General features: G+C 39.6%; 1 protein-coding gene across 1 annotated transcript in view; it reads left to right on the top strand.

The window, feature by feature from the left end:
* Window positions 1–6143: 6143 nt before the first annotated feature.
* Window positions 6144–27333, top strand: part of sdk2.L (sidekick cell adhesion molecule 2 L homeolog) — a gene marked incomplete at its 3' end in the record, with an annotated part of 338143 nt that continues 316953 nt past the window's right edge. Inside the window, 1 exon segment of the mRNA NM_001097930.1 lies at window positions 6144–6591. Coding sequence (NP_001091399.1) covers window positions 6516–6591 — 76 coding nt within the window.

Raw genomic sequence — 27333 nt, 5'->3', positions numbered from 1 at the left:
ATTTTTGCCTATCCTAATATCGAAACTATGGACTGATTATGAACTCTTAAAAAAAAAAACTGTACAGAGACTGCTGCATTAACTGAATACAAGTGACTGTTGAATATTTCTTCATATGCCTATCCAAAGCCATGATGTCTCTCTGATTGGACTTTCCCCTATAATGAATTGATGGACTGATATTGAAACGGGTTAATTTTAAGGTTTAGATTCATACAGTATTGAATGTGATATAGTTAAATTGTGTGCAATTTATAAGAACAATGGGAATGTGATAATGTAACATTTTCTCTATATGTTTAGTTTTAAATTAGTTATGAAAACAACAAAGGTAAAATTGTATCTGGTTAAACAGTTTTTAGAAGGGAAGTTTCCTGTAATTACTTATTATTGTATTATTGCCCCAGGTCCTCAGCTCTATATGTAGCCGGTTGTGTGTAAACAGCACTGAAAAAAGAGAGAAAAAATGATAGACCCCATAATAATAGAACTCTGTCATGTGCTAATATTAGTCTTGAGTAGAGTCTAGATTCCAAGAATAGTCCCGCCCATAATAAACTAAGCTCTATAGTTAATATAGGTATGGGTATATAGAATTTGTGTGAAAGTAGAGAGGGGTGTATGTATGGATGCTGGGTTTTCATTTGGAGGGGTTGAACTTGATGGACTTTGTCTTTTTTCAACCCAATTTAACTATGTACGTAACTATAAACATAGAGGTTGTTCAAATAAATAGAGTAGCTGACCAAAATAGTATGATTTTAGATTAGCATGTGTTTTGATAGGAAAAAGAAGGTTGTACTCATATTGTTTCTGAAATGTTTGTTGAATGTCATATAGTCAAAGTTTTAGAACTGCAACAATAAGGGTAATCTTTTTATAGAACAGTTCAGTTATTCCAAATGATTAGGTAAAATTTTATAGCTGGTTAAACAACTCCATTGGAAGTTTCATTAAGTCTATCCATGTCATCCTAGCATTAATACTTGGTCTATATTTCTCTGTTAGAATTTGTGCTATAAATACCTCCCCCCAACTTCTGCTCTCATTTGATTTACATCTATAAGATAAAGCTTTTCTCAGCCATATGTGGGGAGGTTTGAAAGAAAGAAAGAATAATTTTTTACTTATTAATAGTAATGAAATCAGTATTATATTAGTCTCTTATAACATGTTACATATATATTATATATTCTTTGTCATTTTTATAGGGTTTTCTGTTCCCAGCTGCACTTAACCAAGTTATTTCATGAAACAGGATGTATCTGTAGCTCCTTAGCTTCCTGTTTTTTCTTTTCACTGATTTCAGCTTTCAGCTGCACTTCTGTACTGGTGCTGCCATGACGTTGAACTGTAACTCACAACAGCGTACACCACTGTCCCATTTATAATAGACCTCCCTTGTTCCTGGGGGTCCTCTCAGCACTCTTACTGTGCCTGTAATTACTAATGTGAAACGTCTTACAACGTTTCAAATGAGGAATGTTATGGAAAAAATATATCTGGAACGGTCTAAATCCTAAGACGGACGAATGGCTAGTGTCAGAGGGTTGATAGTTGTCACCCCCGCCCTCTATGACGCCATAACGCTATAGGGCCCAAGGCAGGATGGACTATAATGGCTAATGGTCAACTGTGGACAATGGTCACTCATATAACTTATACTAGGCCATACAAATAAATGATCTCCACTCTGTTACTTAGAAGAGTGTCAGCATAGTGTCAGCATGTCTCTTATGCCCTTTTGCAGAAGTGTTGCTCAATAGCTGTCTGTACCACAATGGCTATGTTTAGCCAACAGATGTCTACGAGGCTGTGGACAGTTGGAACCAGAAATCTCTTATGTTGCAAAACTGCACATCTTACAGGAATGTATAAATGTATATGTCAGTAAGTCTCCTCTCCAGACCATGTATGGTGTTTCCGTGAACCGCCTGGACTAAGAGGTGGGTCTTTGGTAAGTCCTTGGGTGACATTCTGTGTGTTACTCCAACAGCTTACCCAGACAAAACTGTTATGTTGTATTATGTATGAATAAATTGCCTGACTATTACTAAAGGTTTTCCTTTACTGAGTTTTGTCTTACACGAGGTCAAAAATGGTACTACTAAAAATACCATCACTGAGTAGCACCTTTATTCTTTGCCTTTCTACTCCCCAAGTGACTGTCAGAAACTTTGGACACTTGGGTAGGGGGGTTGTGATATGGAATAAAGCTTTTGGTTATGGTGAGGTCATGTAAGTCAACTGCAATGAAAATGAGTGTTCCTGTGTGAAAAGAAATGTATGCTAATTTTTCTTTTCAGCCAAGCCTGTGCCTGGACCTCCTGATACACTATGGATGGTTCAAGTATCGTAAGTTAAGTGCCTGAGTGTTCCTTTAAGGACCTCATGAATGTAATAAAGTTATGCAACTGAAATTATTTGCACTGAAACTTATCCAATTCAGTATTGCACTTTTGCTCTTTACTGTTCTTTTCTCCACAGTACCCATTGTTACCAGGTATTCCTCAGGAGAGGATACATGAAGAGTGATGTTCAATGGTATTGTTGGTTTGCACTTATATATTCACTTTATTACTATTGTGTCTATATCATTTCACCATTGTCGGGACGAAATGGATTTTTCCCCCGGGTGTATGTAGGGACCTATAGGATATCCTATCCCTATAGAGTTAATTCCCTACCTTTTGTATGTAGTTCTATTTTCCCTTGTTAGTGGGCCAAGCCCTTCTAACTGGTAAAGTGTAACACCCTCACCTACCGGACAAAGAGTGTAATGACACTCCTCTGCCACACTGCTATATAGTGTTGTGCAGGGAGTGTCCTCTTCCTCTTTGGCTCCTGGTGCTGCTGCTAGGTGAATCCCCCCCCCCATTGAGCCTGGGATCACCATAGGCCCCAGTAAGCATTTACCCCAGAGGGACCTGACACCTTTGGTGCTAAGTCGAGGACCAGCTAATATAGTAAGATCTTGTAATAGATTCTCTTGGAGAGTGAGACAGAGAGGTGTAGCAGAAAGAGCAGTTGTCGCTCCAACGAGGATTGTAGGAGGGAGTAGCTTCCCACAAGGCCTGTTTGCCTTTAGAGCAGGGAACTCAGTTGATAGGCATCTAGGTTAGCAAAGGACTACCTGTACCCTACCTGATCAATCCCGATCCCCTCACTGGCAACGTCGGTTAAACTGGGAATTGATGTACACCTATCTGCAATATCCTTTGGGAGTCGCATCTGTCTGACTGTGAACATTGTGTTGTCCAAAGCGATTACATCTGCTGTGTCCTATACATCTTTGTAAGTAAACCTGTGGTCATTTGCCTCTGGCATAATAAATCTGTGCTCCTGTTTTACTATCTAAGAACCTCCTGAAGTCCATTATTCTATTTCTACACTTATATGCCTGTGAGTTGTAGTTCAACTACAGTTTAAAGGGGAAGCTTCCATTTGGCGAAGGCTCTGCCCTGGGTGAGGATTCGCAATGTAACCCATGCTCACTACCTAGCTGGTCACCCTTAACTCCTAATTGGCAGAATAGGCCATGAAAGCGTTACACTATGTTACTAAGTTACTATGTTTACCAAAGTATCTGGCATTGAGAGACCCCAATATGAAGTAAGTGCATCCAAATTGTCCAGTACTTTACTTCAGCTAGCTTTTTCTGGGGTAAAAACACAGAAACTTATGTTTACCCCCCAAAACCATATATTTTTTTAAAGTACACATTCTACCGAATCTAAAATGGGTACCCATGCCTTTCTGCTCCAAACTACTGAGTCGCAAAGCTCTCCAAAAATTGGCAGTTTTGGTGAAATACCTGAAAATTGCCTCAGAGCTTCAACTTTCCAGCATCATATCACCAATGTATCATTACGTACCAAGAAAAAGCACCCTAAATATAATTGCCAGATTCTTTCTTTTCTTTTTCTCAGACTTTGCCCAGTCTCTCCTACATACAGTCCCCCTTTTATGCATTTAATACTTAATACAATACACTAAATGCATAACAGGAAGACTATATATTAGAGAGACTGGGCAAAGTCTGAGCTTGTCTCTTGCAGATCCCCTCGTAAATTACTTTGACATCTTACACATAGATTGATATTCCTTTTTGTTGGTCATTTGACCTATGAGCTGAATGTTGTACACCAAAGCTTCATTGTAATCGGCTTGAAAAAGGAACTAAAATGTTCTGAAAGCTTGCTATGATTATATTACAGTAGTTAGCCAATAAAGGTATCGTCTTTATACCACTTTTATTTTTTATTTCAAAAGGGTTGCCCTGAAAATAGTCACAAAGCTTGCAATTTACCCCTTTATATACTCCACATTTAATAATGTACCAGCAAAAGGCATCCTAAATATGAATGCCAGGGGTCTACTACAGGTTGGTCACCAATGTGCATAGATTTACCAAACTATGTCGCACACACACATACCCCCAAATGGATAAATAGCAGGCTAAATTTCCATGGGCAAAACAAAGTAACAAAGAACAGAGCAAAATTACTAAAATCCAACAAAACCATATAAATCAAAGTTTTTTTTTCAACCTAGTGTAATCAGCAGTCAGAATCGAAGTTGAAATTTTTAGCATGGCCAAACAGGTTTTATGGACAGAAATAAGTGTACAATACCTACGCAAAGATGAAAATGCAATAAAATGTTTAAACGTGCAACAAAATGGCTAAAATGCACCAAAATCACCGTAAATTACAATATAATCACTAAAATAATGTACAAAAGGTATTGCGAAGTGCAATTAGCAAATACACTATTCGCAATGGCAATAAAAAAAATTTTCAGGCAAGGCAACAAATGATGCAGTAAGAAAAATAAAAAAAGCGATAAAATTGTATAAGTGTGTATATGTGTGTATACGCTAGTCAAATTGTGTGTTGTGTCCCTGTGTGTTTCTGTGTGTGTGTGCAAGTATGTGTGAGTATTGTGAATGTGTGAAACCCCCCTGATCCCCCCAAAAATTTATGTGAGTGTGTATAAGTGTAAATGTAAGTGTGTAAAATGTGTGTGTTTGTGTGTGTGTGTGTTACACTAACCTGGGTTAGCCTGGCTGCAGTCCGTGGAAGAAGAAGCAGGTGGATCCCACAACGATCAGGAGGCCATCCACATGCAGGATCCTATGAGTATGGAGTCTAGGGGTTCAAGAAGAAGAATCTGCTCCTGCTGCTGCCGCTCAAGTGAAGGCTCTCTTAGTGTGAAATGCTGCAGAATGTTCTATGGCATTTCAAGTACCTTTGCCACAGAATGTAGATTCTAAATACAATTAATTAAATATTCTGCATAGTTTCTGAAATAATGAAGTTTATGTTCACTATCCCTCCCTCAGCGTCTGTTTCTTTTCATTCTGTCTTTATGCAGCAGTTGGGTGTCAGATAGTCATTGACAGTTTGATCCAATATATCTTATAGGGGGGCTACCTTGCCTAGCAAATGTATTAGAGATCATTTAAATAACTGATTCCAGTACAAATAAAGTCTAACAGAATAACCGCCTTTTGCACAAATTCTGCATGCAGACAGGATTTTTGGTGATTTTGTAGAGTGAGCACTAAAACATCTTCTAGGCAAAAGGATCCCCCCTATAAGATACTGGATCTAACTGTCAATTATAATCTGACACCCAACTCCTGGATGAAGACAGAATGAAGAGAAACAGATTCTGAGAGAGGGAGTGTGAAGATGAACTTGATTATTTAAGAAATAGTGCATAATTTTTAATTGATTAAGAAAGTTTCTTATGGTATGATTAAATCTTCATGTTGGCGATAGTTCCCCTTTAATAATTAATAACAATTAAAGGCAATTCAGATGTTCTATCATATTAGCCTATTTACTTAGAAAAGTAAAATCAATACTGCTCTGTTTACTTATAATAATAAAACAATCGTCCAACTCAAAGATGTACAACTACAGTATAAATAAAAATGAAAATTGTATTCAACTCGTTTATTAGAGGTAGCGATTGCTTAAAATTTCCACTAGGTGGCGCCCAGCTCTTCCACCACTGCAAATGCCCGCTCTCCCCGCCCCCTCTCCTTGCACTTTTTCTTAGCTCCCGGCACAGAGCGCAGGCAGCGGTAGCAACACTGCACATCTCCCTGCTTACTCACATCTGAAGAGCAGCAGCAAGAGCGTGCCAGATTGGCAGCCAGGGCACAGGCAAGGTGGTCTCCACGCACAAGAGGCCCTAGCCCAGCACTGCACGGACTAGCAGGCAAGTTTGTCCTTTGTCTCTCCTTCAGTGCCTTACCCATCTTGGGCTGCTGGACACATAAACTTTCTGCTGAAGGAGCTGAATACCACTGTGGTGTATGAACATCTCTGTGCCCATTAGAGCTCATTACCAGGGGATGGACATGTAACAGGACCCCCTTTCCTTTTTCAATGTGCTGCAGTCTCTTGTCTCACCTGCTGTTCGCACTGGATTTGGGCTGGCCTCGTGCCCACCCCACGCACAGGTGAATCCGTCCCACCTACAGTTTGAGGATTACAATTGGAATGATGCCTGGAGCTTGGGGTAGGGTATGGATCTGCCTGGCAACTTTACAAATGCTGTGCCAATGCTGGGCTCAAGGTGGGTACCCTGTTGCATGGCTGCTGGAGAACTAATTCCTGGTAGTACTTATAGTTAAACTGATATTAATTTATGTAGATTGACTTGAGTGGCCATGAGGTTCCCACTGGGCACTGTCTGGCACAGCAAGCTGTGCAAGGGGTATGTATAGGTTGACAGCACTAGGAAAAGGTGCTTTCCCTATAGTGCTCTAAGTGTGAACACCAAGCACACTTCTGATGTACCTTGGGCTATTTCTGGGCAGGGTGCCAGTCCTGGTGCCAGGGTGTGAGTCCACTGACAGGGTTACTGTATCGTACCTAAACTATATTTTGTGTATATGCTGACACACACACACATATTATATATAGAGTGATAGACACACACATACACATAATTAATAAACAAATGATGTGCAGTTATGATACCTAACCTTCAGCTCTATACCCTACAGCTCTTTGAAAACTGCTAAAGTCTTTTAAGGGGTGCTGGGAGTTGAGGTTTTTTGCCAGCTGTTGGGCTGCAGGCATGACATCCCTGCATTACACACATTAAATCACGAATGCTTCCTGGCAGTCCTCCAGGTGTTGAGGAAATACAGCTCCCAGCAACCCCTGACACCACTGGATGGTACAGAGTTTTAGTTCACAAATTGGATGTTCCAGCCTTTTAATTTTCCAAAGATGCTGGTCAGTTGTTACTAGCTTCTGTTAAAAAAAAAAAATAAAAAAAAAAAAAAAAAAAAAAATATATATATATATATATATATATATATATATATATTTTTTTTTTTTTTACTAATGGACTGCTGCTTTTTTTGTCCTAATTAAGATGTTGTGCAACAGAATTGTCCTGCTCTGGTGATTTTTCCTGTCTCTGCTCTGCTTCACTTGCCCATGCTTCACACATGTTTGTTGTAAGTAGTGACTCAGTAGTAGTAGCCAAAGCTGGATGCCAGTTCATACAGTCTATCTGTGTTAGTGCCATTCTTACAGATGCTAAGTGTCTCAGTATCTGGCCCTCTGGGTCATTGGTATTCTGCACATCCTCTATACAGTATCTACTTTGCTTTGATTTTGTTTAACACTATAGTCTGTATTTTGATGAGAACACGGATGGCAGATATACTGTGACCTAGTACCAGGCATCTTGTTAAAGGGATACTGTCATGGAAAAACATGTTTTTTCCAAAAACACATCAGTTGATAGTGGTGCTCCAGCAGAATTCTGCACTGAAATCCATTTCTCAAAAGAGCAAACAGATTTTCTTATATTCAATTTTGAGATCTGACATGGGGCTAGACATTTTGTCAGTTTTCCAGCTGCCCCAGTCATGTGACTTGTGCCTGCACTTTAGGATTTAATTACTTTCTGGTATGCTGTTATTTCTCCTACTTAAGGTTAGTTCAAACAGGGTGTTTTGGGGAGATTTGGTCGCCCTGGTGACTAATCGCCTCGTTTTTGCGGTGACCAATCTCCCCAAACGCCTTCCCTGTTCCTGTGCCTGCTAAAATGAAAAAACACAGGCGCTAATCGTAGGCGCGGTTCGTTTTCCTTCGGGTGACTTTGGAAAACGAATCGCCATGTGTGATTATTGCCGGCATTTTTTTCTTTCATTTTAGCTGGCGCAGGAACAGGGAAGGCGTTTGGGGAGATTGGTCGCTGCAAAAACGAGGCGATTAGTCGCCAGGTGACCAAATCCCCCAAAAACGCCCTGTGTGAACTAACCCTTAATGTAACTGAATCAGTCTCAGTGGGACTTGGATTTTACTATTTAGTGCTGTTCTTAGATCTTCCAGGCAGCTGTTATCTTGTGTTAGGGAGCTGCTATCTCGTTACCTTCACATTGTTCTGTTGTTAGGCTGCTGGGGGGGGTGATATCACTCCAATTTGCAGTACAGCAGTAAAGAGTGATTGAAGTTTATGACAGCACAAGTCACATGACTGGAGGCAGCTGGGAAATTGACAAAATGTCTAGGCCCATGTCAGATTTCAAAATTGAATATAACACAATCTGTTTGCTCTTTTGAAAAATGGATTTCAGTGCAGAATTCTGCTGGAGCTGCACTATTAACTGGTGCATTTTGAAAACAACATGTTTTCCCATGACAGTATCCCTTTAAGCATACAATGACATTTAAGGAGTTAAATAAACCCCAAGAGGTCCCTGTCAGTATCTGCAGTGCTTAAGAAGGAATCGTGAACCAGTAATTCCCTTGTACACAGAGAGAAGTACAGTAAAGCAGGCAGCTATATATGGGCAATTAATACAAGCCAAAGCTCTTGGTGGAACACAAAGGGTTGTGGGAATTCTAAACAGTGCTCAGTGGATACATGTGCATTGTTAATGTAACCTATAAGAGGTGCAGCTTGTCAAATGTTTCTGGGTTACATTCTTGGCATATATTAGGCAAGAAATACATGGGCTGGAAAAACATGCTAAACTGTGAGTTTGAAAAGATACAGAAGGGGATTAAAATCCAGCAAATGCTATGTGAGTGTCTGTAATGAACTATTTTAGAAACTCTTTCCAATTAAGCCGTGCTGGCACCATTCTTTCTCTCCTGGCTTGACACATACCCAGTCTTGGTTTTGTTTGAAAGGGGAAATATAACAGGTGATCTGTCTCAAGTGCCAACAAATTGGCTTGGTATCTAACTACCCAGACTGTCTGTCTCTTGCTGTATAAAGCAAGCTGCCTTGTCATTCCAACAGAATGTATGAATGTATGTATGAAAACCTGATGATTGACTGTTAAACTACTTCCTGAGGTCATGTAACACAAATTATAAAGGTGTGCATCTCTGCTGGATTGTTTTACATGCCTATAGGCAGTTTGTTCTGTTTTATGTGTTCAGTTCAAAGGATTAAAGTGGTGTTGGGATCAAAAACATTGATGCTGAGTTGAGCTGACCTGGTGAAAGGATGTTGGGATTTCCAGTTTTGCCACATCTGGTGCTCTGAAGGGTCCCTATTCCTACAGTAAACAATTTTACATAATACTTTAGTGGGAGGCCTATGGTGTATTTAGTGTTCATTTATTATGAGAATGCCACAATTGATTGGGGATGATGAGGTGCAGAATTGTTCCCCTTAGAACCTTATACATTACCCCTTGTGTTATAAACAGTACAAAATTAACTCTGTGCATTGCACAGAAGCAGACCAAGTCCCGAATGACACATGTCCCATGGCTCACCTTTGCAAGTCATTAGTGGTATGATATGTTATGCACATTGTTTCTGCCAGTGCTCCATATGAAGATAAGCATCTATTACTGCTGTCAGTGATAGGTATAGCTAAAACCTGTTACCAATATCAGAACAGTGCTAGTGTTGTACAAGTAAAGTAATACATGATATTAATATAGTATTCCACATACTGTATATAATTTGATCTGTAATGCTTTAGAGAGTGCTGTGCTCCCTTCATAAAAACATCACGGCAAATAGCAATAGGAGAGGAAAATGTGTCACACTTAATTATGCTAATAAACAAACTTTGCACCTCTTCACATCTCTCTGAACATGGTCCTTGTATACAGAACACAAAAAGCTTATTTCTAAAAAATGCCAGCATTACACTTACAGTGCACACACACACACACAGGTTATATTCACTGTGTGCTGTGGTGCCATTCTGGGAATGTAATGCTGTGTGTGTGTGTGTGTGTGTGCGTGTGTGTGTGCGTGTGATTCATGGTCACTCATGTGCTTCTGGGAATGTTTGTCTGTTGTAGGGCTACTCCTCTAGTCCTGGGAATGTAAGGACTGGGAATGTATTGCTGCAGTGTCACTCCGGTACTTCTGGGAAAACCACAGTGAACAGGTCACATCTGCCATGAACCTTCGTAAAATACTTTCAATTACAGTTCCAGTATAGAGGAATTTATTAATATGATAAATTTCCCAGTGACAGGCAAGGCAAATCATATCCAGGAATGTTTGTGTAAGTTCATCAGTAATTGTGGTTTAAATGCTTCTCTCCTGGTTATTATTATTTTTATTATTAATAACATGTACTTTTAGAGCACCAACATATTGCGCACTGCTGAACATATCGTGCAGTGTTACTTGATAGGAGAAATATGCACGTTCATTAAAGCCACAAAATGCGATGGGAGAGTGTAGGCACCCTTACCCTGTTACTCATATGTCACTACTGTACATCATCAACAGAGCACATGATACTTCTGAGGCACTGCAGACATGCAGCCAGCATTCCTAATAACTCTCCCAGTAATTATCCATATCTCTCTGCTTCACTGGCCAACTCAATAATAAAATCCGCAGTTTGCTTGTAAGGCTTTTTATTATGTTTTGTAAAAAATTAACTATCACTCACTTCAAATCATTTAGGAGAGATTTAAACCTGGGACCTCCAGCTGTTAATAGAGCAGTTGTATCTTACTTCAGTCTCCAGCAGATAGAAGTCTGGAAGATGAAGCTCATGGTAACTGAAGTGCTGATATTCATTCATTCGTTCATTCATATATTTCTATGCATATATCAATAAATCAATAGAGAATGGGTAACAGTTAGCTGGTTTTGTGGATTTTTAAAGCAGAGTATATAAGGGGTAATGCAATAAAAGGCACTAAGTTTGCCCAGGTGCAGTAACCTATAGCAACCAATCATCAGGTAGTATTTACTGGTCACGTGTTTAAAAGCAAATATCTTATTGGCTGATATTGGTTATTGCTCCTGGGCAAGCTTAGTGCCTTATATTACATATGGGGGATAGTCATTAAAGTGGCTGATCACCTTCCAAACACTTTTTCAGTTCATTCGTTTTCAGATTGTTCACGAGAAATACTTTTTTCAATTTTTTTTCATGTTTTATTTTTGACAGTTTTTCCAGAATTGAAGTCTAAAATGATTCACCTTTGAGTAAACTTTTACTATGACTTAGAGAGTGATATGCTGAGCCAATTTGCAATTAGTTTTCATTTGTTTTATTACTTGTAGTTTTTAAATGATTTAGTCCAAGTGACCCTAGCAACCATGCACTAATTTAAATAAGAGACTAGAATATGATTAGAAAAGGCCTGGATAGAAAGATTTGTAGTTTTACAGAGAATTTGTTTTTAGATGGGCTCAGTGATCCAGATGCAGTTTCTGAACGGTTACAATTTGCTACATTAGTTGATACATTTTTTAGCAGCACCTGTAGAATATTAGCAACGGTAGTATCAAGTATAGCAAGATGCTTTAAGGCTATGGACACACGTGGCTGTTGTCAGCCTGAGTAATTTTGCAGTCTGAGAGAAGCAGTACCCCTGCTCCATTGATTTGAATCTGATCAGCCTGTGTACGGTCACACACAGGCTGAGATCAGCCCGATGAAGTAGGCTGACAACAGCCTGTGTGTCTAATGAAACTCAGGATTTCTGCTCAACTGGGTCAAAGAAAATGTATCAATGAATGTATCATTTAGAACAGTTTACAGAGTTGGTGACCCCAGCTGCTTTAGAAAGACATAAGAAGGTTAAAAAAAAGAAACTTTAAACTGCATAGAAACATAAGAAATACATCTATATTTAAAAAAAGGTATTTTTTTCTGATTAACTTTCTGAAAACAACTAAACTGGAAAATGTGTTGGAAAGAGCCCCTTGCCATGACCAGCCATTAATAAAGGTAAAACCAGATACATGAAATATTTTAAATAGGGATGCATCGAATCCACTATTTTGGATTTGTTTGAATCCCCAAATCCTTCAAGATTCAGCCAAATACCGAACCGAAACCGAATCCTAATTTGCATATGCAAATTAGGGGTGGGAAGGGGAAAACATATTTTACTTCCTTGTTTTGTAACAAAAAGTCATGCGATTTCCCTCCCTGCCCCTAGTTTGCATATGCAAATTAGAATTTGGATTCGGTTCGGCCTGGCAGAAAGATTAAATGAGTATGAATGATGCAGGTAAGGGTTATTGCTTTGATTCCAATATTAATAGGATTTTCCAAATTACTTCTCAAATTACTTAGCCTCTGATTTCTTAATTGAATAGAATTTTAGTTGGTGTGTTGTAAAGGGAAATAATTGGAAAGCGAAGGTAATAAATAGGTAATATTGTAGCTTGAGGTCTATATGGAATGTCTCAAACTAAGCAGTAGGACAGTTCCAAGTCATATGTATGTAACACCTATTTGTCTGTATAGCACACAAATAGTTAAAGGGATACTGTCATGGGAAAAAAATTTTTTTCCAAAATGAATCAGTTAATAGTGCTGCTCTAGCAAAATTCTGCACTGAAATCCATTTCTCAAAAGAGCAAATTGATTTTTTTATATTCAATTTTGAAATCTGGCATGGGGCTAGACATATTGTCAATTTCCCAGCTGCCCCAAGTCATGTGACTTGTGCCTGCACTTTAGGAGAGAAATGCTTTCTGGAAGGCTGTCCTTCTCAATGTAACTAAATGTGTCTCAGTGGTATTGGACGCCAGGTGGTATAGGTATCAGCAGACAGGTGTACATCAATTCCCATTTAACCAACGTTGCCAGTGAGGGGATCGGGATCGATCAGGTAGGGTACAGGCAGTCCTTTGCTAACCTAGATGCCTATCAACTAAGTTCCCTGCTCTAATGGCAAACAGGCCTTGTGTGAAGCTACTCCCTTCTACCAATCCTCGTTGGAGCGACAACTGCTCTTACTGCTAAACCTCTCTGTCTCACTCTCCTAGAGAGTCTATTACAAAGTACTGACTAAGCTAGCTGTTCCTCGTTCACAGGGTTGCCTGGTCCCCGACTTAAGCACCAAAGGTGTCAGGTCCCTTTGGGGTAAATAGCTTACTGGGGCCTATGGTGATCCCAGGCTCAATGGGAAATACCTAGCAGCATAGCACCAGGAGCCAAAGAGGAAGAGGCCACTCCCTACACAGCACTATATAGCAGTGTGGCAGTGGGATTAACTCTATAGGGACTAGCAGAACCTATAGATCCCTACATACACCCGGGGGAAAAATCCTTTCGTCCCATCAATGGTGAAAGGATATAAACAAAATATTAACAAAGTGAATATATTAGTGCAAACCAACAATACCATTGAACATCACTCTTCTGGTATCCTCTCCTGAGGAATACCTGGATGACAATGGACACTGTGGAAAAAGGATAAGTTAAGTGCAAAATTTGTTTCAGTAAAGCTGGCCATAGATGCAAAGATCCGATCGTACGATATCAATGTCCTGATCAGCAATGTTCTGCCCCTGACAGCAATCGTACGATATCAATGTCCAACCAAAGCTAGTGACAGTCTCCCACTGAAAATCGTACGATCAGCAATACACGCAGAGATATTATCGGCAGCCGACAGAAATTTTCTAACCTGCCCGATCGACCAAACGACCGATCTCCGCCGGACGAAAAATGTCGGGACTCTCCACACACTTTCTGAAAATCGTACGAATCCTCGATTCTTACGATCAGATCTTTGCGTCTATGGCCAGCTTTACTTATAACGTTATAACATTTTCGTGAGGTCCTTATAGGAACACTTAGGCACCTTATTTATAGAACTTAAACCATCCAGAGTATATCCGGAGGTCCAGGCATAGACTTTACTAAAAAAAAAAAAAAAAAATGTATTACTTTTTTAGCAACATTTGGCATCACACATTTTCCCATAGTTGGTTCAAACAATCCCACCAAACCCAAAACTTTATTCAGCCTCACATCCCCCCCTCACCCAAGTGTCCAAAGATAGAAATGCACTTGGGGGTAGAAATGCAGATAAGTTGCTCAGCGAATAGTTAGAGGTAGAAGGGTTGTGGTGGGGGCTCAGCAGTCCTTTTCTCATGCCAACTATATACAAGGTCCTGTACAATGTCCATAAGTCCAGCAAATGGAAAAAAATTGTGAACAAAACTGAAGAAGACCCAAACCATTGGGCATCAATTTTGAAGAAACTCATTTTCTTTGAAGAAGGCCCATACAATGGGGCATCAATCTGGAAGAATGAAGGGGCCTGGATGCAAATTAAACACCCTTTACCCCAGGAACTGTACACCAATCAGGCTCTCTGGAAGGAGTCCCTTGATTTCCAAAGGAAGAACCACATACAGCCGGAGTAGAAAAACTTCACAGCCTCCTAGGGGATGGCTGGTGATGCTCCCTTCCAAGGCAGGACTTGGCCACGGTATCCTCGTAGGACAGGTAGTAGTTGGGGTGCGGCTTCTCCATGCACCCCCCATGGGACACTTGCTCCATTAAGCTGAAATGCTTGTCATCATGGAACTTCCCGCAGCTCTTAAATGAATGCTTCAGAACATTGCGGCCATATCACCATTCGTGGACCATATTGCTTAAGAATGAAAGGTCGTGCTCCCTCTTTGAAGCATTTTTCTGGAACGGTCCTCCTGATCCAATTCTCTCTTTCCTGATAAGCTCCCTATAGACCCATTCATCAAGATGCTTTTCCACCTCATCATAGACAAATTCAGGGGCAAATGGCATGAAGTAACCCCATTGGTCAAACACACGGATGTTGATGATCCTTTGGATCCTTGACACCGTATGCTGTGTTTGAGGATCAGCACGGCCAGGGGAAACCCAATAGGATGTATCAATCGCAGGGTTCCCTGCAGGTGGCATGGGCTTTGGGAAAAAGGTCTTAACTCCTCCCTAGAGGATGTAGATGACGGAGGCAGCGGTCCAAAGTCTATTTCCCCCCAATCCGGGCCGGGAGAATGGAGAGACTCAATGCTGTTCCCTTCAGAGGAGCAGGAGGCAGAGGTAACAACACCCGTGAGCTTGGTAGGTGATTTTACTCCAAAAATATTGGGAGGGGTGCGTCCGCGACCCCTTCCACGTGTAGCAGACTTCTTGATGGGAGCTTCTACCTTCAGACCCCCCATGGAATCTGTGACTTCCTTTATCTCTTCCCTTTTAAGCTCGGCAGAGATAGAAGAGGAAAGTGGTGGAACTGGAGATGGTGTAGTAACCAAAGGCTGTATAGTGGATGTGCCAGCAGTAGTTGCTGATTTAGATTGAGTCGCAGCCGCGACATCAGGCACTGGAAATGGTGAGACAGGAAGAATAGCAGAAAATGGTGGAGCCAGTATAATGGGCCCTGAGGATTCATAAGAAAGGTAGGGGATTAACTCTATAGGGACTAACAGAACCTATAGGTCCCTACATGTATAAACAGAAATATGGGGCTTGATTGTGAATATAAGGTAACCCCTATTTAGCAATAGAGGGATTGTCTCAGCATCACAAAAGGGCAATTGAATGCTCCTGCTTGCCAGTAATACATTGCATTTTAGCGGAGATCTACATTGTATTAATAGTGCTTATATTTAGAAACAGGAATGTGTCTGTAATCAAATGAATGGAGTATTGGTTATAGCTTTACTTAATCTGGAGAGTTTCTCTGACAAATGACTCAATATGGGAGTCATTTATATCCATGATACAATAATGAATGAAGGGATCATTGAGGTGTTTGGACTGCTGTCCATAGAAATCTCTATGCTCAGACTGCTATGCTGTAAATGTGCCAATATTGCAAGGAAGGATTTTGAAGGAACCACTGTGGCTCTCTAGCCTGCAGTCCCCTAGGGATTGTTTAACAAAGTAAAATTCCCCTTTCCTCACTTTAAAGGAACAGTCAGTAACACCAAAAAATGAAAGTGTTTTTAAGTAATGAAAATATAATGTACTGTTTGCCTGCGCTGGTACTTGTTTATTCGCTTCAGAACTTCTACTATAGTTCATATAAAAATGCTGCTTTGTAGCCATGGGACAGCCATTCAAAGTTGAAAAAGGAGAAAAGGCACAGGACACACAGCAAATAGCAGATAACTTCTGAAGAATGCCACAGAGTTTATTTGTTATCTACTGTGTATCCTGTGCTTTAATGGCTGCCCCCATGGCTACACCGCAGCTTCTTTATATAAACTATAGTAGTCTTTTTGCAGCAAACACACATCTTTTACCCATGCAGGGCAACTGTCCATTATATTGTCATTTCTTTAAAGCACTTTATTTTTTTGGTTTTACTGTAACTTTAAGCCCCTCTGTGTTGTTTTAGCTACAACATTCCCTATTTCATTCTGTCTGTATTGAGGGTGGATAGGTAACTCCATAACAATACTTGGTATAATCTGCTTAGTAAAATCAAACCTAAAACTTCAAAGAACCCAACATTAATGAAAGGAACCCACCATGACATGTCCTATTCTACTCCACAGCTCCTCTATAGACCCTTGAGTACTTGATTTTCAACACAAAGTCCTAAGTTCATCCACTGAGTTTATGTCTTTTGAGTGCTAATATGAAGTCCCAGTGATCATCATGTTGACCATTTGGCCTTTTTTTGTATTCAGACTCATACACTTCATTATGACCCTGTTCCTTGCCTCCTCATCCAGTTACATCCAAGGCAAAACCCAGTTCTGCCCAATCTTTTTTAAGCAAATTTTTTCGTAAAAGGTCTATCTTAGTGGTTAAATTACACTAAAGCTGTTCATGCAACTTAACCTGGCTGCCCAGCTCAGACATTTATGAAACGGTACAAAGCAGTGAGGTCTCCGTTGCTTTAAAAATGATTAAAGTTGATTGTGAATTTTGGTCAGTTTAGGAGGTCTCCCAGCTACTGGGGCAACCACTTTTTGATCATTATCACTGAGGTCTGCCCACATTGCAAAATCACAAGCATTAGGGTCATGGACCATTTGATTACATAACCCTCATGGCCTGAGTAGCTTCTAGCTTTAGATTGTAACTTCTGAGGTCTAGGAATATATTATTTCTGAATAACGCATTATTATTATTCTACATTTGTACATATCCCTTCTATTTATAATTATTCTCAATATTTATTCCTTCTAGCTTTAGGCTTATTTTTTTTAAACATTTTCCCATTTTTATATCTTATTTTTCTGTAAGTGCAAATGCATATTCATGTTGACTTAAATAACAATTTTGATGAATCAGCTAGTCCTATAGTTCTGTTGATTTTGTTTCATATGGGGGCTAGGGAAAAACAAACATGTGAATTGTGCCCTTATTGTGCCCTTATGGGTCTAATATATAGCACAGCAGAAAATCAGCAGAACATCTTTAAGATTGACAAGATAGACATTTGTAGATACAAACCATATGATCTTGATTTTACAGCAGATAATAAAATAACCATACTTTTCACCCTTAATGATTCTGTGTTGTTAGTAAGGCTGGCCTTGGATACATTAGAAATAAAAAGGGATTCAATGATTCAAAATAACAGACAGAAAAATCTTTTATTCATGCCTATAAAAGGGAATCTTTTGGTACTTGCACAGCAAATCCATTAGAATGCTGATTCCTGCTCTTCATCCATAGTCATCTCCAAGAACTGAATCATCCTAATAAGCTGAAACTTGTGGTCTGACTGCTACCTCTCTGCCTTTCATCAGTTCACATTTTAGATGCACTGCAGCAGCCTGTTCTGTCCGACCCTAAATAATTTCTAGCACGTGTCAGAGTATTCGACTGGCATACACACAGGTTGCTTATTGTAGACTCTGTATGGCTTTTACTATAGTCAGGGGACAGGCTTACCTATACCTACTGTAAATTATTTAAGATGGCAATTTTGGCCCTTCAGACCATTCTGGCAGCTTATCTGCCCATGTATAGAGCCCTCTAACAGGTTCACCTAACCGATATCTGATGATCAGACAAATATTTCCCACCTCAAGGAGGCATATTGGTGACCTCACCAAACAAACTTAAAATATATGGCCAGCTTAACACTTTTCATCACAAAACAAGGAAGTGAAAAAATGTTCACACTCTTTCCTTTCCCATCCCTAATTTGCATATGCAAATCAGGATTCAGATTCCTTTCGGTATTCGTCCGAATCTTTCACAAACGATTCAGGGATTCGGCTGAATCCCAAATAGTGAGATAGTGAATCCCTATTTAGATGCATCCCTATTTAGATGACATATTTACTTCTCCTAGAGGTGAATTGTGTGGTTAAAAGTTTCTGAGGGTTTGGAAGAACAGAACATGTAAACAATATTCTAGTAATTCTGCCTTTGAATAAATGCATATGCATAGTCCCTCTCGTTATCCACACACACACACTGTGAAAAAGGACAGATTTGCCCATCAGCAGGTGCCATTTAACAGAGGGAGCAGGCTGCAAGGTTTAAAATCTTCCATCGGTCTTCTTCAAACATATGCTGGCTATGTAGTTCAGAAGGACATTACAATACGGAATTAGGGCCATACGTATCAGTTTTTTAAAGCCGACAATATTTTGTGCAGTTTTAGCTTGTTCATTGTAGACAAATGTGCTTTTCTGCACCTTTCCCCTGATAAATTAAATGATTTTGTTATTTGACACAGTTGCAACTTGGGCCAAAACTGTTTGACCTTTTTCAGAAGCTGTTAGCTGTCTCGTGCTCTTTGTGAATTACATTTTTAATTACTGGTACCAGGCTTCTTGTATAGCAAAAGCATATTGGTAATTACTATTGAAATGAAGGAGAAACATTTTAAGGGCTATCATTTCAGTTAGGGATGCACGGAATCCGGGATTCGGTTTGAGATTCGGCCTTTTTCAGCAGGATTCGGATTCGACCGAATCCTTCTGCCAGGCCGAACCGAATCTGAATCCTAATTTGCATATGCAAATTAGGGGGCGGGGAGGGAAATTGTGTGACTTTTTGTAACAAAACAAGGAAGTAAAAAGTTTTTCCGATTCCCACCCCTAATTTGCATATGCAAATTAGGATTTGGTTCGGCATTCAGCCGAATCTTTCGCAAAGGATTCGGGGGTTCGGCCGAATCCAAAATAGTGGATTCGGTGCATCCATAATTTCAGTTTATTCAAGTGAATATCCAGCACAGAAATGCAGAGTTACTCTGTAAAGTTTGCTGTTAGGCAACTCAGCAATCATAGCCAAGTAGGAGCGTTCTGCAAACTGATCAGGTCCAATGCGTAGTCCTATTCAGCCAGCAGGGACACTGACACCTTATCTGACGCTGACAATGATGGCAGCTGCCAACCACACTGCACAACTCTGCATTTAGAGAGCAGGTAGGGCAATTAAAGGAACAGTAACACCAAAAAATGAAAGTGTTTTAAAGTAATGAAAATATCATGTACTGTTGCCCTGCACTGGTAATACGGATCTGTTTGCACTACTATAGTTCATATAAACAAGCTGCTGTGTAGCAATGGCAGAAATTTCAAAAAGGCTATATGGCACAGGTTAAATAGTTGATAAAAGATACCACCATTATGTTCTGCAGAGCTTATCTGCCATCTGCTGTGTAACCTGAGCCTTTTCTTTTTTTAATGGCTGCCCCCATTGCTATACAGAAGCTCATTTATATAAACAATAGTAGTGTTTCTGAAGCAAACAACAGTAAGTGCAGGGCTACACTGCATTATATTTTTATTTCTTTAAAACACTTTTATTTTTTGATGTAACTGTTCCTTTAAGTTTTAAACTAAGCAATAGTGATTGGCAAATCAAGCAAGGAATCAATCATAGCAAGGAACGTCGTTGCAAAACAAAACCTTTTTGGTTCAATAGAAGCGTTGGTGTTGAGGTGGGTAAGAAAAGACGTGCTTTTAAGGCTTTCAAGTTAGCTGGGACAGCCGAATCATTTATAAGGTACAAGGAGGCCAATAAATCTTGCAAAGAAGCTATAAGGTAAGCTAAAATTGATATAGAAAAGGATATTGCAGCAAGCAGTAAAAAAAATCCAAAATTCTTTTTTTTAAATATGTTAATAGTAAAAAGATTAAGCAGGAAGGGGTGGGACCCTTACTATCAAAGGGGGGTCAGCTGGTTGATGAAAACAAAATAAAAGCGCAGATTCTGAACTCATATTTTTCATCTGTCTACACAAATGAGGAACCAGTAAGTGAAGGTTTCCTTCTTAATAGTCCCAATTCTAGTAATACAACTAATGATGCATGGTTCACACATGAAGTAATTCAAAAGAGACTAGAACATGTTAAGATTAACAAAGGTCCGGGGCCAGATGGTATTCATCCCAGGGTAATTAGCGAGTTTAGCTCTCTGATTGCCAAACCTCTTTACTTAATTTTTCAGGATTCATTGAGATCTGGCATAGTGCTGAGAGACTGGCGAATTGCTAATGTGGTGCCTCTATTCAAAAAAGGATCCCATTCTCAGCCTCAAAACTATAGGCCAGTTAGACTGACGTCAGTGGTAGGAAAGCTTTTCAAAGGGTTAATAAAGGATAAGATACTGGACTTCATAGCAAATCATAATACTATGAGTTTGTGCCAGCATGGTTTTATGCGTAATAGATCTTGCCAGACTAACTTCATTTCTTTTTATGAGAAGGTAAGCAGAGACCTCGATTCTGGGTTGGCAGTGGATGTGATTTACTTAGACTTTGCTAAAGCATTTGATACAGTGCCACACAAAAGGTTACTGGTTAAATTAAGGAATGTTGGCCTGGAATATAGTATTTGTACCTGGATAGAGAACTGGCTAAAAGATAGACTACAAAGAGTGGTGGTAAATGCAACATTTTGTAATTGGAACAGTGTTGTTAGTGGAGTACCGCAGGGCTCTGTACTAGGTCCCTTGCTTTTCAACTTGTGTATTAATGACCTGGAGGTGGGCATTGAAAGTACTGTTTCTATTTTTGCAGATGATACTAAATTGTGCAGAACTATAGGTTCCATGCAGGATGCTGCCATTTTGCAGAGTGATTGAGGTTCAATGTTGATAAAATGCACTTTGGCAAAAATAATATATATGCAAGTTATACACTAAATGGCAGTGTGTTGGGAGTTTCCTTAAATGAGAAGGATCTAGGGTTTTTTGTAGATAACAAGTTGTCTAATTCTGGGCAGTGTCATTCTGTGGCTACTAAAGCAAATAAAGTTCTGTCTTGCATAAAAAAGGGCATTAACTCAAGGGATGAAAACATAATTATGCCTCTTTATAGGTCCCTGGTAAGGCCTCATCTGGAGTATGCAGTGCAGTTTTGGACTCCAGTCCTTAAGAGGGATATAAATGAGCTGGAGAGAGTGCAGAGACTTGCAAATAAATTGGTTAGAGGGATGGAAGACTTACATTTTGAGGGTAGACTTTCAAGACTGCGAGGGGACATGATTACACTTTACAAGTACATTAGAGGACATTATAGACAAATAGCAGGGGACCTTTTTACCCATAAAGTGGATCACCGATCCAGAGGCCACCCCTTTAGACTAGAAGAAAAGAACTTTCATTTGAAGCAACGTAGGGGGTTCTTCACAGTCAGGACAGTGAGGTTGTGGAATGCAGGTCAGGTGATGTTGTGATGGCTGATTCAGTTATTGCCTTTAAGAATGGCTTGGATGATTTTTTGGACAGACCTAATATCAAAGGCTATTGTGATACTAAGCTCTATAGTTAGTATAGGTATGGGTATATAGAATTTAAATTTAATTCGAAGTTTTTTTACTTCGAATCCTTCACTCGAATTTAGTGAATCGGCCCCTAAGTCTACTAAAAAATCATGTAAATATTAAATAAACCCAATAGGCTGATTTTGCTTCCAATAAGGATTCATTTTAAGAAATCATTTTAAAAAATGTGGATTATTTGGATAAAATGAAGTCTACGGGAGACAGCCTTTTCTTAATTTGGAGCTTTCTGAATAACGGTTTTCCGTATAACTGATCCCATACCTGTATTTGTGTACTGATTTCCTATATTTTTATAATCTTTATTATCATGAACTGTTGTCAGTGTTTGCATAGACATTTTTGCCTTTTAAACAAAGATGTAAACTATTTTCTGGTACTTTCCCAGAGAATTTGTTGTTTTTATAAATGTTTTAATATTGTTGTTATTTATTAATGAAGAGCAGTGGAGTGTATTAATGCTATTGAGAACACAACCAGTGAAATACGCACTTATGCCGTATGACCAATCGAAGAGGACCCTGCTTCTGAGAGATTGTGTAAATTGACAGAGCTCATTTATCTTGTAGTAACTGTCACATCACACCCAGAGATGTATATCAGAGAAGCCAGTATACATTATGCCTGGTATTCTACTATGTGTATCATTTGCTGTACATAGAAAAGCTTCTCACCATGCTAACTAAGCACTAAATAACCAAGAGCCATAATTGGGCTTCCAATGAACATATACAGTAGATTTACATACAAAGAAGCCAATAACTGATATAGAAGTTTAACTGGGACCTTGCCAAAAGAGCTTCGAACCTAAAAGATTCCAAGTAAATGCAAGCAATATGGTAACCCCTGCTGAAAATAGGATTTAAGTGGTTGCTGTTGAAGCCATTGAAGAATGCATTAGCCAAGACAAACATCAGGACAGCTTCTAGAATCAATAAATAAAAATAGAGAAGTATATTCCTGTGCATGCAATAAGTGATGCAATCATTAATATTTAAGGGAAAATAGATTGAGTCCATCCTGTTTATGAACTGGGATCAGTTCAAAGGAAAGGGGGAAAGGGGCTACAACTGTATAGATGGTTTGATGCTTGCAGACAGATGCACAGGGCAGAACAAATATGCCATTTTAATTGTGGGCCGATAGCAAACAGACAGCATAAAGCCCATAAGAACTTGAGATCTGAGCCATCCCCATGGGACATGTAAGGAGAGAAGGAACATGATAACTCCAAGCTTTGGAATTGTAATTTTTTCTCCAAGGTATCAAGAGAGTTTTCCATTGGGACATGAGCAGAAAATCTCTATTTGAGCAGCCACAGTAGATACCAAATGCGGAGCATAGATCCGGGACACAGGTGAAAGAGCACATGGCATTCCTTAATGTGAATGTGGCACCAACAGCTCTGTTGCCCTGAATGAACAGGGAGCATTAACTACAGCATGCCTTTTCTAAATAAGTAGCAAATATGCATATACCTAGCAAAGTTACATACATACATACAAATACATTATATAACTAGTCCCCCCTACCAGCAAAGGTGGCTTTTTGAGCATAGAGTCGTAAACCAGCCCCAAATCATGAGGGAGATAATGATCTAGTCCTATTTTTTAAGGCTTGGATTCCTCTTGGAACATGAAATAAAGTCTCAAAAAGGCCCAGAGTGCATCATTATGTCCCTCATGACATAGGGCTGGTTGCTGTCTCTGTTAAAGTATTGTCAAAGGGACATTAAAAATGTTGATACATTTCAAACTTCCACCTCAACTGAGTGATTTTTATTAAAGTTAGATGTTAGAATTTATATGTTAGTTGCACATAGTCCTGTGATATTGTTGACAAGTAGCTCAACTAGCAAACTGTAACAGTTTTTAGAGTCAAAAACCCAGTCTGAAACATTGGGGAGAGGTATTACAGTTTCAGCTAAAATATTAGAAAAAACCCAAAACTAAGAAATAAGCAACTGAAAAAGTCAAAATTGCTGAGAACTGAATTGATTGTACTTCTAAAGAAAAAGAGATTGGTATCATGACTTCTGTGCAATGGAGTTCTATGCTCAGCACAGTAGGGGTTAAGCTGCTGGGTCACAGTGCGTGGGTGAAAAGCTGGTTTAGTCCCTTGTAATTATGTCTGTTTAGAGCAATATTGAGCTGTGTTACATCATCTCCAGAGGCCCACACCCTGTGGCCAGGTTAGAAACATGCAACTCTGGTTTTCTCTTTGACCTAAACTGGGCACCCAACACTGCACAGCAAGAAGCAAGAAGGGAGGGGATATGAGCACTGGCAACAGGCGCTGCCATAATTTTTGGCAGGACATTAGACCAGTCTGCACTTGGCATTCAATCATTGTGTCACAAGCGTGTGTGTGCTGTGGTTCAACTAAGTGGAAATCTAACCCATCAGGGCCAGACCAGTACAATTAGTCACTCGTCTTTGCCTCTGAACAGCTGAAAAGTTCTATAACACTTGGGTTGCTGGAATACAAGCTGGGACCTTGTAACTATATTTATTCACTCTTAAAGTCACTTCATTAGTAATATGGTAAAAATGTATCTATCATGCTCAACATTGAATCATTTACTAACAAGCAGGGTTGCCACCTTTTCTGGAAAACAATACCGGCCTTCCTATACTATATATTTATCTTTTTTCCCTATTAATAACATTAGGATCAACCATCATTTTTACCGGCCAGGCTGGTAAAATACCGGCCAGATGGCAACCCTTCTGACAAAAGCACATTTTTACCCAATGCTGTACCCATATCAGCTTTGATCAAACTGCTGCAGTTAGGCACTGAAAGGCATTGTTCTGTAATTGGTTGTGCATTGAGGAAAACTTTCTTAGTGTTGTTAAATATAAACCAAGGTGTTTTCTGTTTCTTTGCTACAACTTCTTGAAGAGGCAACAAGGAAAGTTGCCTCATTCATGCTGTGATAAGATTATACTCAGGGATATTTTAAGGCCTTGATGGGCCCTTCCCCTAACTGCCCATCTCTCTTACAGTTTGCTGCTGTGTGTCAATCAAGCTCACACAATAGAGAAAGCCCAGACTTGTCAGGTGCCAGGCGGGGCAGTTTGTGACACGGTGCTGGGGAGGTAGGAGAGGTTTGCAGTGCAGCCAATTAAAGGGAATAGTAATATCAGATGGGCAAGAGTCAGAACTGATGAGACAGGACAGACGGGGGTGTGAGAGTAAGGAACATTAATACCACCAAAATTGGTGGTGCCATTTTTGTCCTTTTATAAAGGTAGTACTATTATTAATATTATTAATAGTAATATAATAATAATAATAATAGAGCTATGACAGGAAGGTCCACAGAGCAAGTCCCTCTTTTAAGGATTATGACACATTTTAATCATCTTTTTTTTTTTCTTGTGCTCAAAATTGTTTAAAATGTTTTTGAATTAGGTGTCCTATTCTGCTTATTTGCAGCCTGTACCCCATATGGTATGGGATCCGTTATCCGGAAACCCGTTATCCAGAAAGCTCCGAATTATGGACAGGCTGTCTCCCATAGACTCCATTTTATCCAAATAATCCAAATTTTTAAAAATGATTTCCTTTTTCTCTGTAATAAAAAAACAGTAGCTTGTACCTGATCTAAACTAATATATAATTAATCCTTATTGGAAGTAAGACTATTGAGTTTTTTTAAGGTTTACATGATCCAAATTACAGAAAGATCTGTTATCCAGAAAACCCCAGGTCCTGAGCATTCTGGATAACAGGTCCAATACCTATATTATCTGGTAGTCAGAAAATAATCAACTGTAACTGTCACGAACATGGTACTTCCAACCGCACGTGACTTTAGGTGTGGCTATCAGGGGTCACTCACTCAGTCTCTCACCCACCTTGCACACAGGTTAGACTAACACAAAAGCACCCCAAACACCAACCAACACCCACAAAACTAATTCGCTGCCACCATCTATCATTCACAGGCGATAGAAACCTAATGTGACTATTCCCCTGTTCTCTCTAACAGGTAATAACTCACAATACACCAATGCAATACACACTCTCTCACTATAGTCAGTTAGTTCCTACTGACTCAACAAGTACTTCAGTATGCAGAGGGTTAAGGCTCAACTCTTTCAGGCTAGGTTCGTTTAGAGCATCAAAGACAATCTTATTAAATTCTCTTTAATATTATAAAAGGTATAACAGTGCAATATACAAAAAGATGTTACAAAAAGAGACATACATTCAATAATACGATTACAAACAGTTGTAAAATAAAAGGGAAAACATGGAAAACCTATACTTAACTCCAAAGATATAGAATTCCTGGTCCTGGAGGCAAGGGGAAACAAACGGGATAACTTCCAATCGCAATTGGTCCTCCAAAGTAAATCCCAAGTTTAGTCAGAAGAGCTGACTATTTATTACTGATTTCGGGGCATCAGGTAACTGCACACTCCCCCCTCCCTCAGGAATGCAAGGGGGAGTGGCCTAGCAGGACACAGCTTGAGTTTATATGACCTCCTGTGAGTAGGAACTGGACCAAGAATATAATGACCATAACTCTCCATTGGAACATAGGAGAGAGATGATATTATATTCATTGGTTATTAATTCTCTCCTGGATTCCATAGATACTAAACATCAACACTGTGTGACCTGCACCTGCCCAGATATTCACATCTAATATACAGAGTACCAAACCTAGTCATGTTTGGACTCGTTGGAAAGATGAAATTGCCTCAAACCCATCATCAAGTTTTTATACTGTTGTTACAACAGGTATGGGTTCTGTAAGGATAGATATATTCGAGTATACATTATATGTAACCTTTACTTCACCTTTGAGGGTCTTGCTGGGAACTTTAAGTTCTCACTCCTTGGGCTTCCCCCTCCCCATGGAATGGCTCTTATCAGCCAGGGCTTAGAGAAGGGCATTACAGCTCTGACCCCTCTGACCATAGTGAAAAGAGACCTGTTATGTGTCTGATTTAGATGTTGGCAGAAATATTTCTCATGATACCTTGGCCTGTTTTATTAACTATTACAGGCCTGTATCATGACACCTCCCCTTTTTAGAATGAGCAAGGGGAGATTGACTTACAGGTCACTCTTAACCTTGCCACGATAAAAACATAAATCCATAACCATAGCCAGGTCATTATCGAAATATCCATTTATGTTATACAGTATGAGGGATCAGGCTACCTCCCCGGCCTAAAGTCTTGTTCCTTGAGGGCTGTATCAGTATAATCCCATGTACTGGACTGCTTGGATGTAGGTATACTTCCCATTTTGCCTCTATCTGCACTGTCTCTGGACAGAGTGCAGGTTTGCATAGTAGGCAATGGTCTATCATTGCTCTCCTCAGGCATCTGACCTATTCCTCCCA

Source organism: Xenopus laevis, chromosome 9_10L (assembly GCF_017654675.1).
Source record: "Xenopus laevis strain J_2021 chromosome 9_10L, Xenopus_laevis_v10.1, whole genome shotgun sequence".
In the NCBI taxonomy this organism is placed as follows: Eukaryota; Metazoa; Chordata; class Amphibia; order Anura; family Pipidae; genus Xenopus; species Xenopus laevis.
This window is presented reverse-complemented; position numbering and strand designations above follow the sequence as displayed.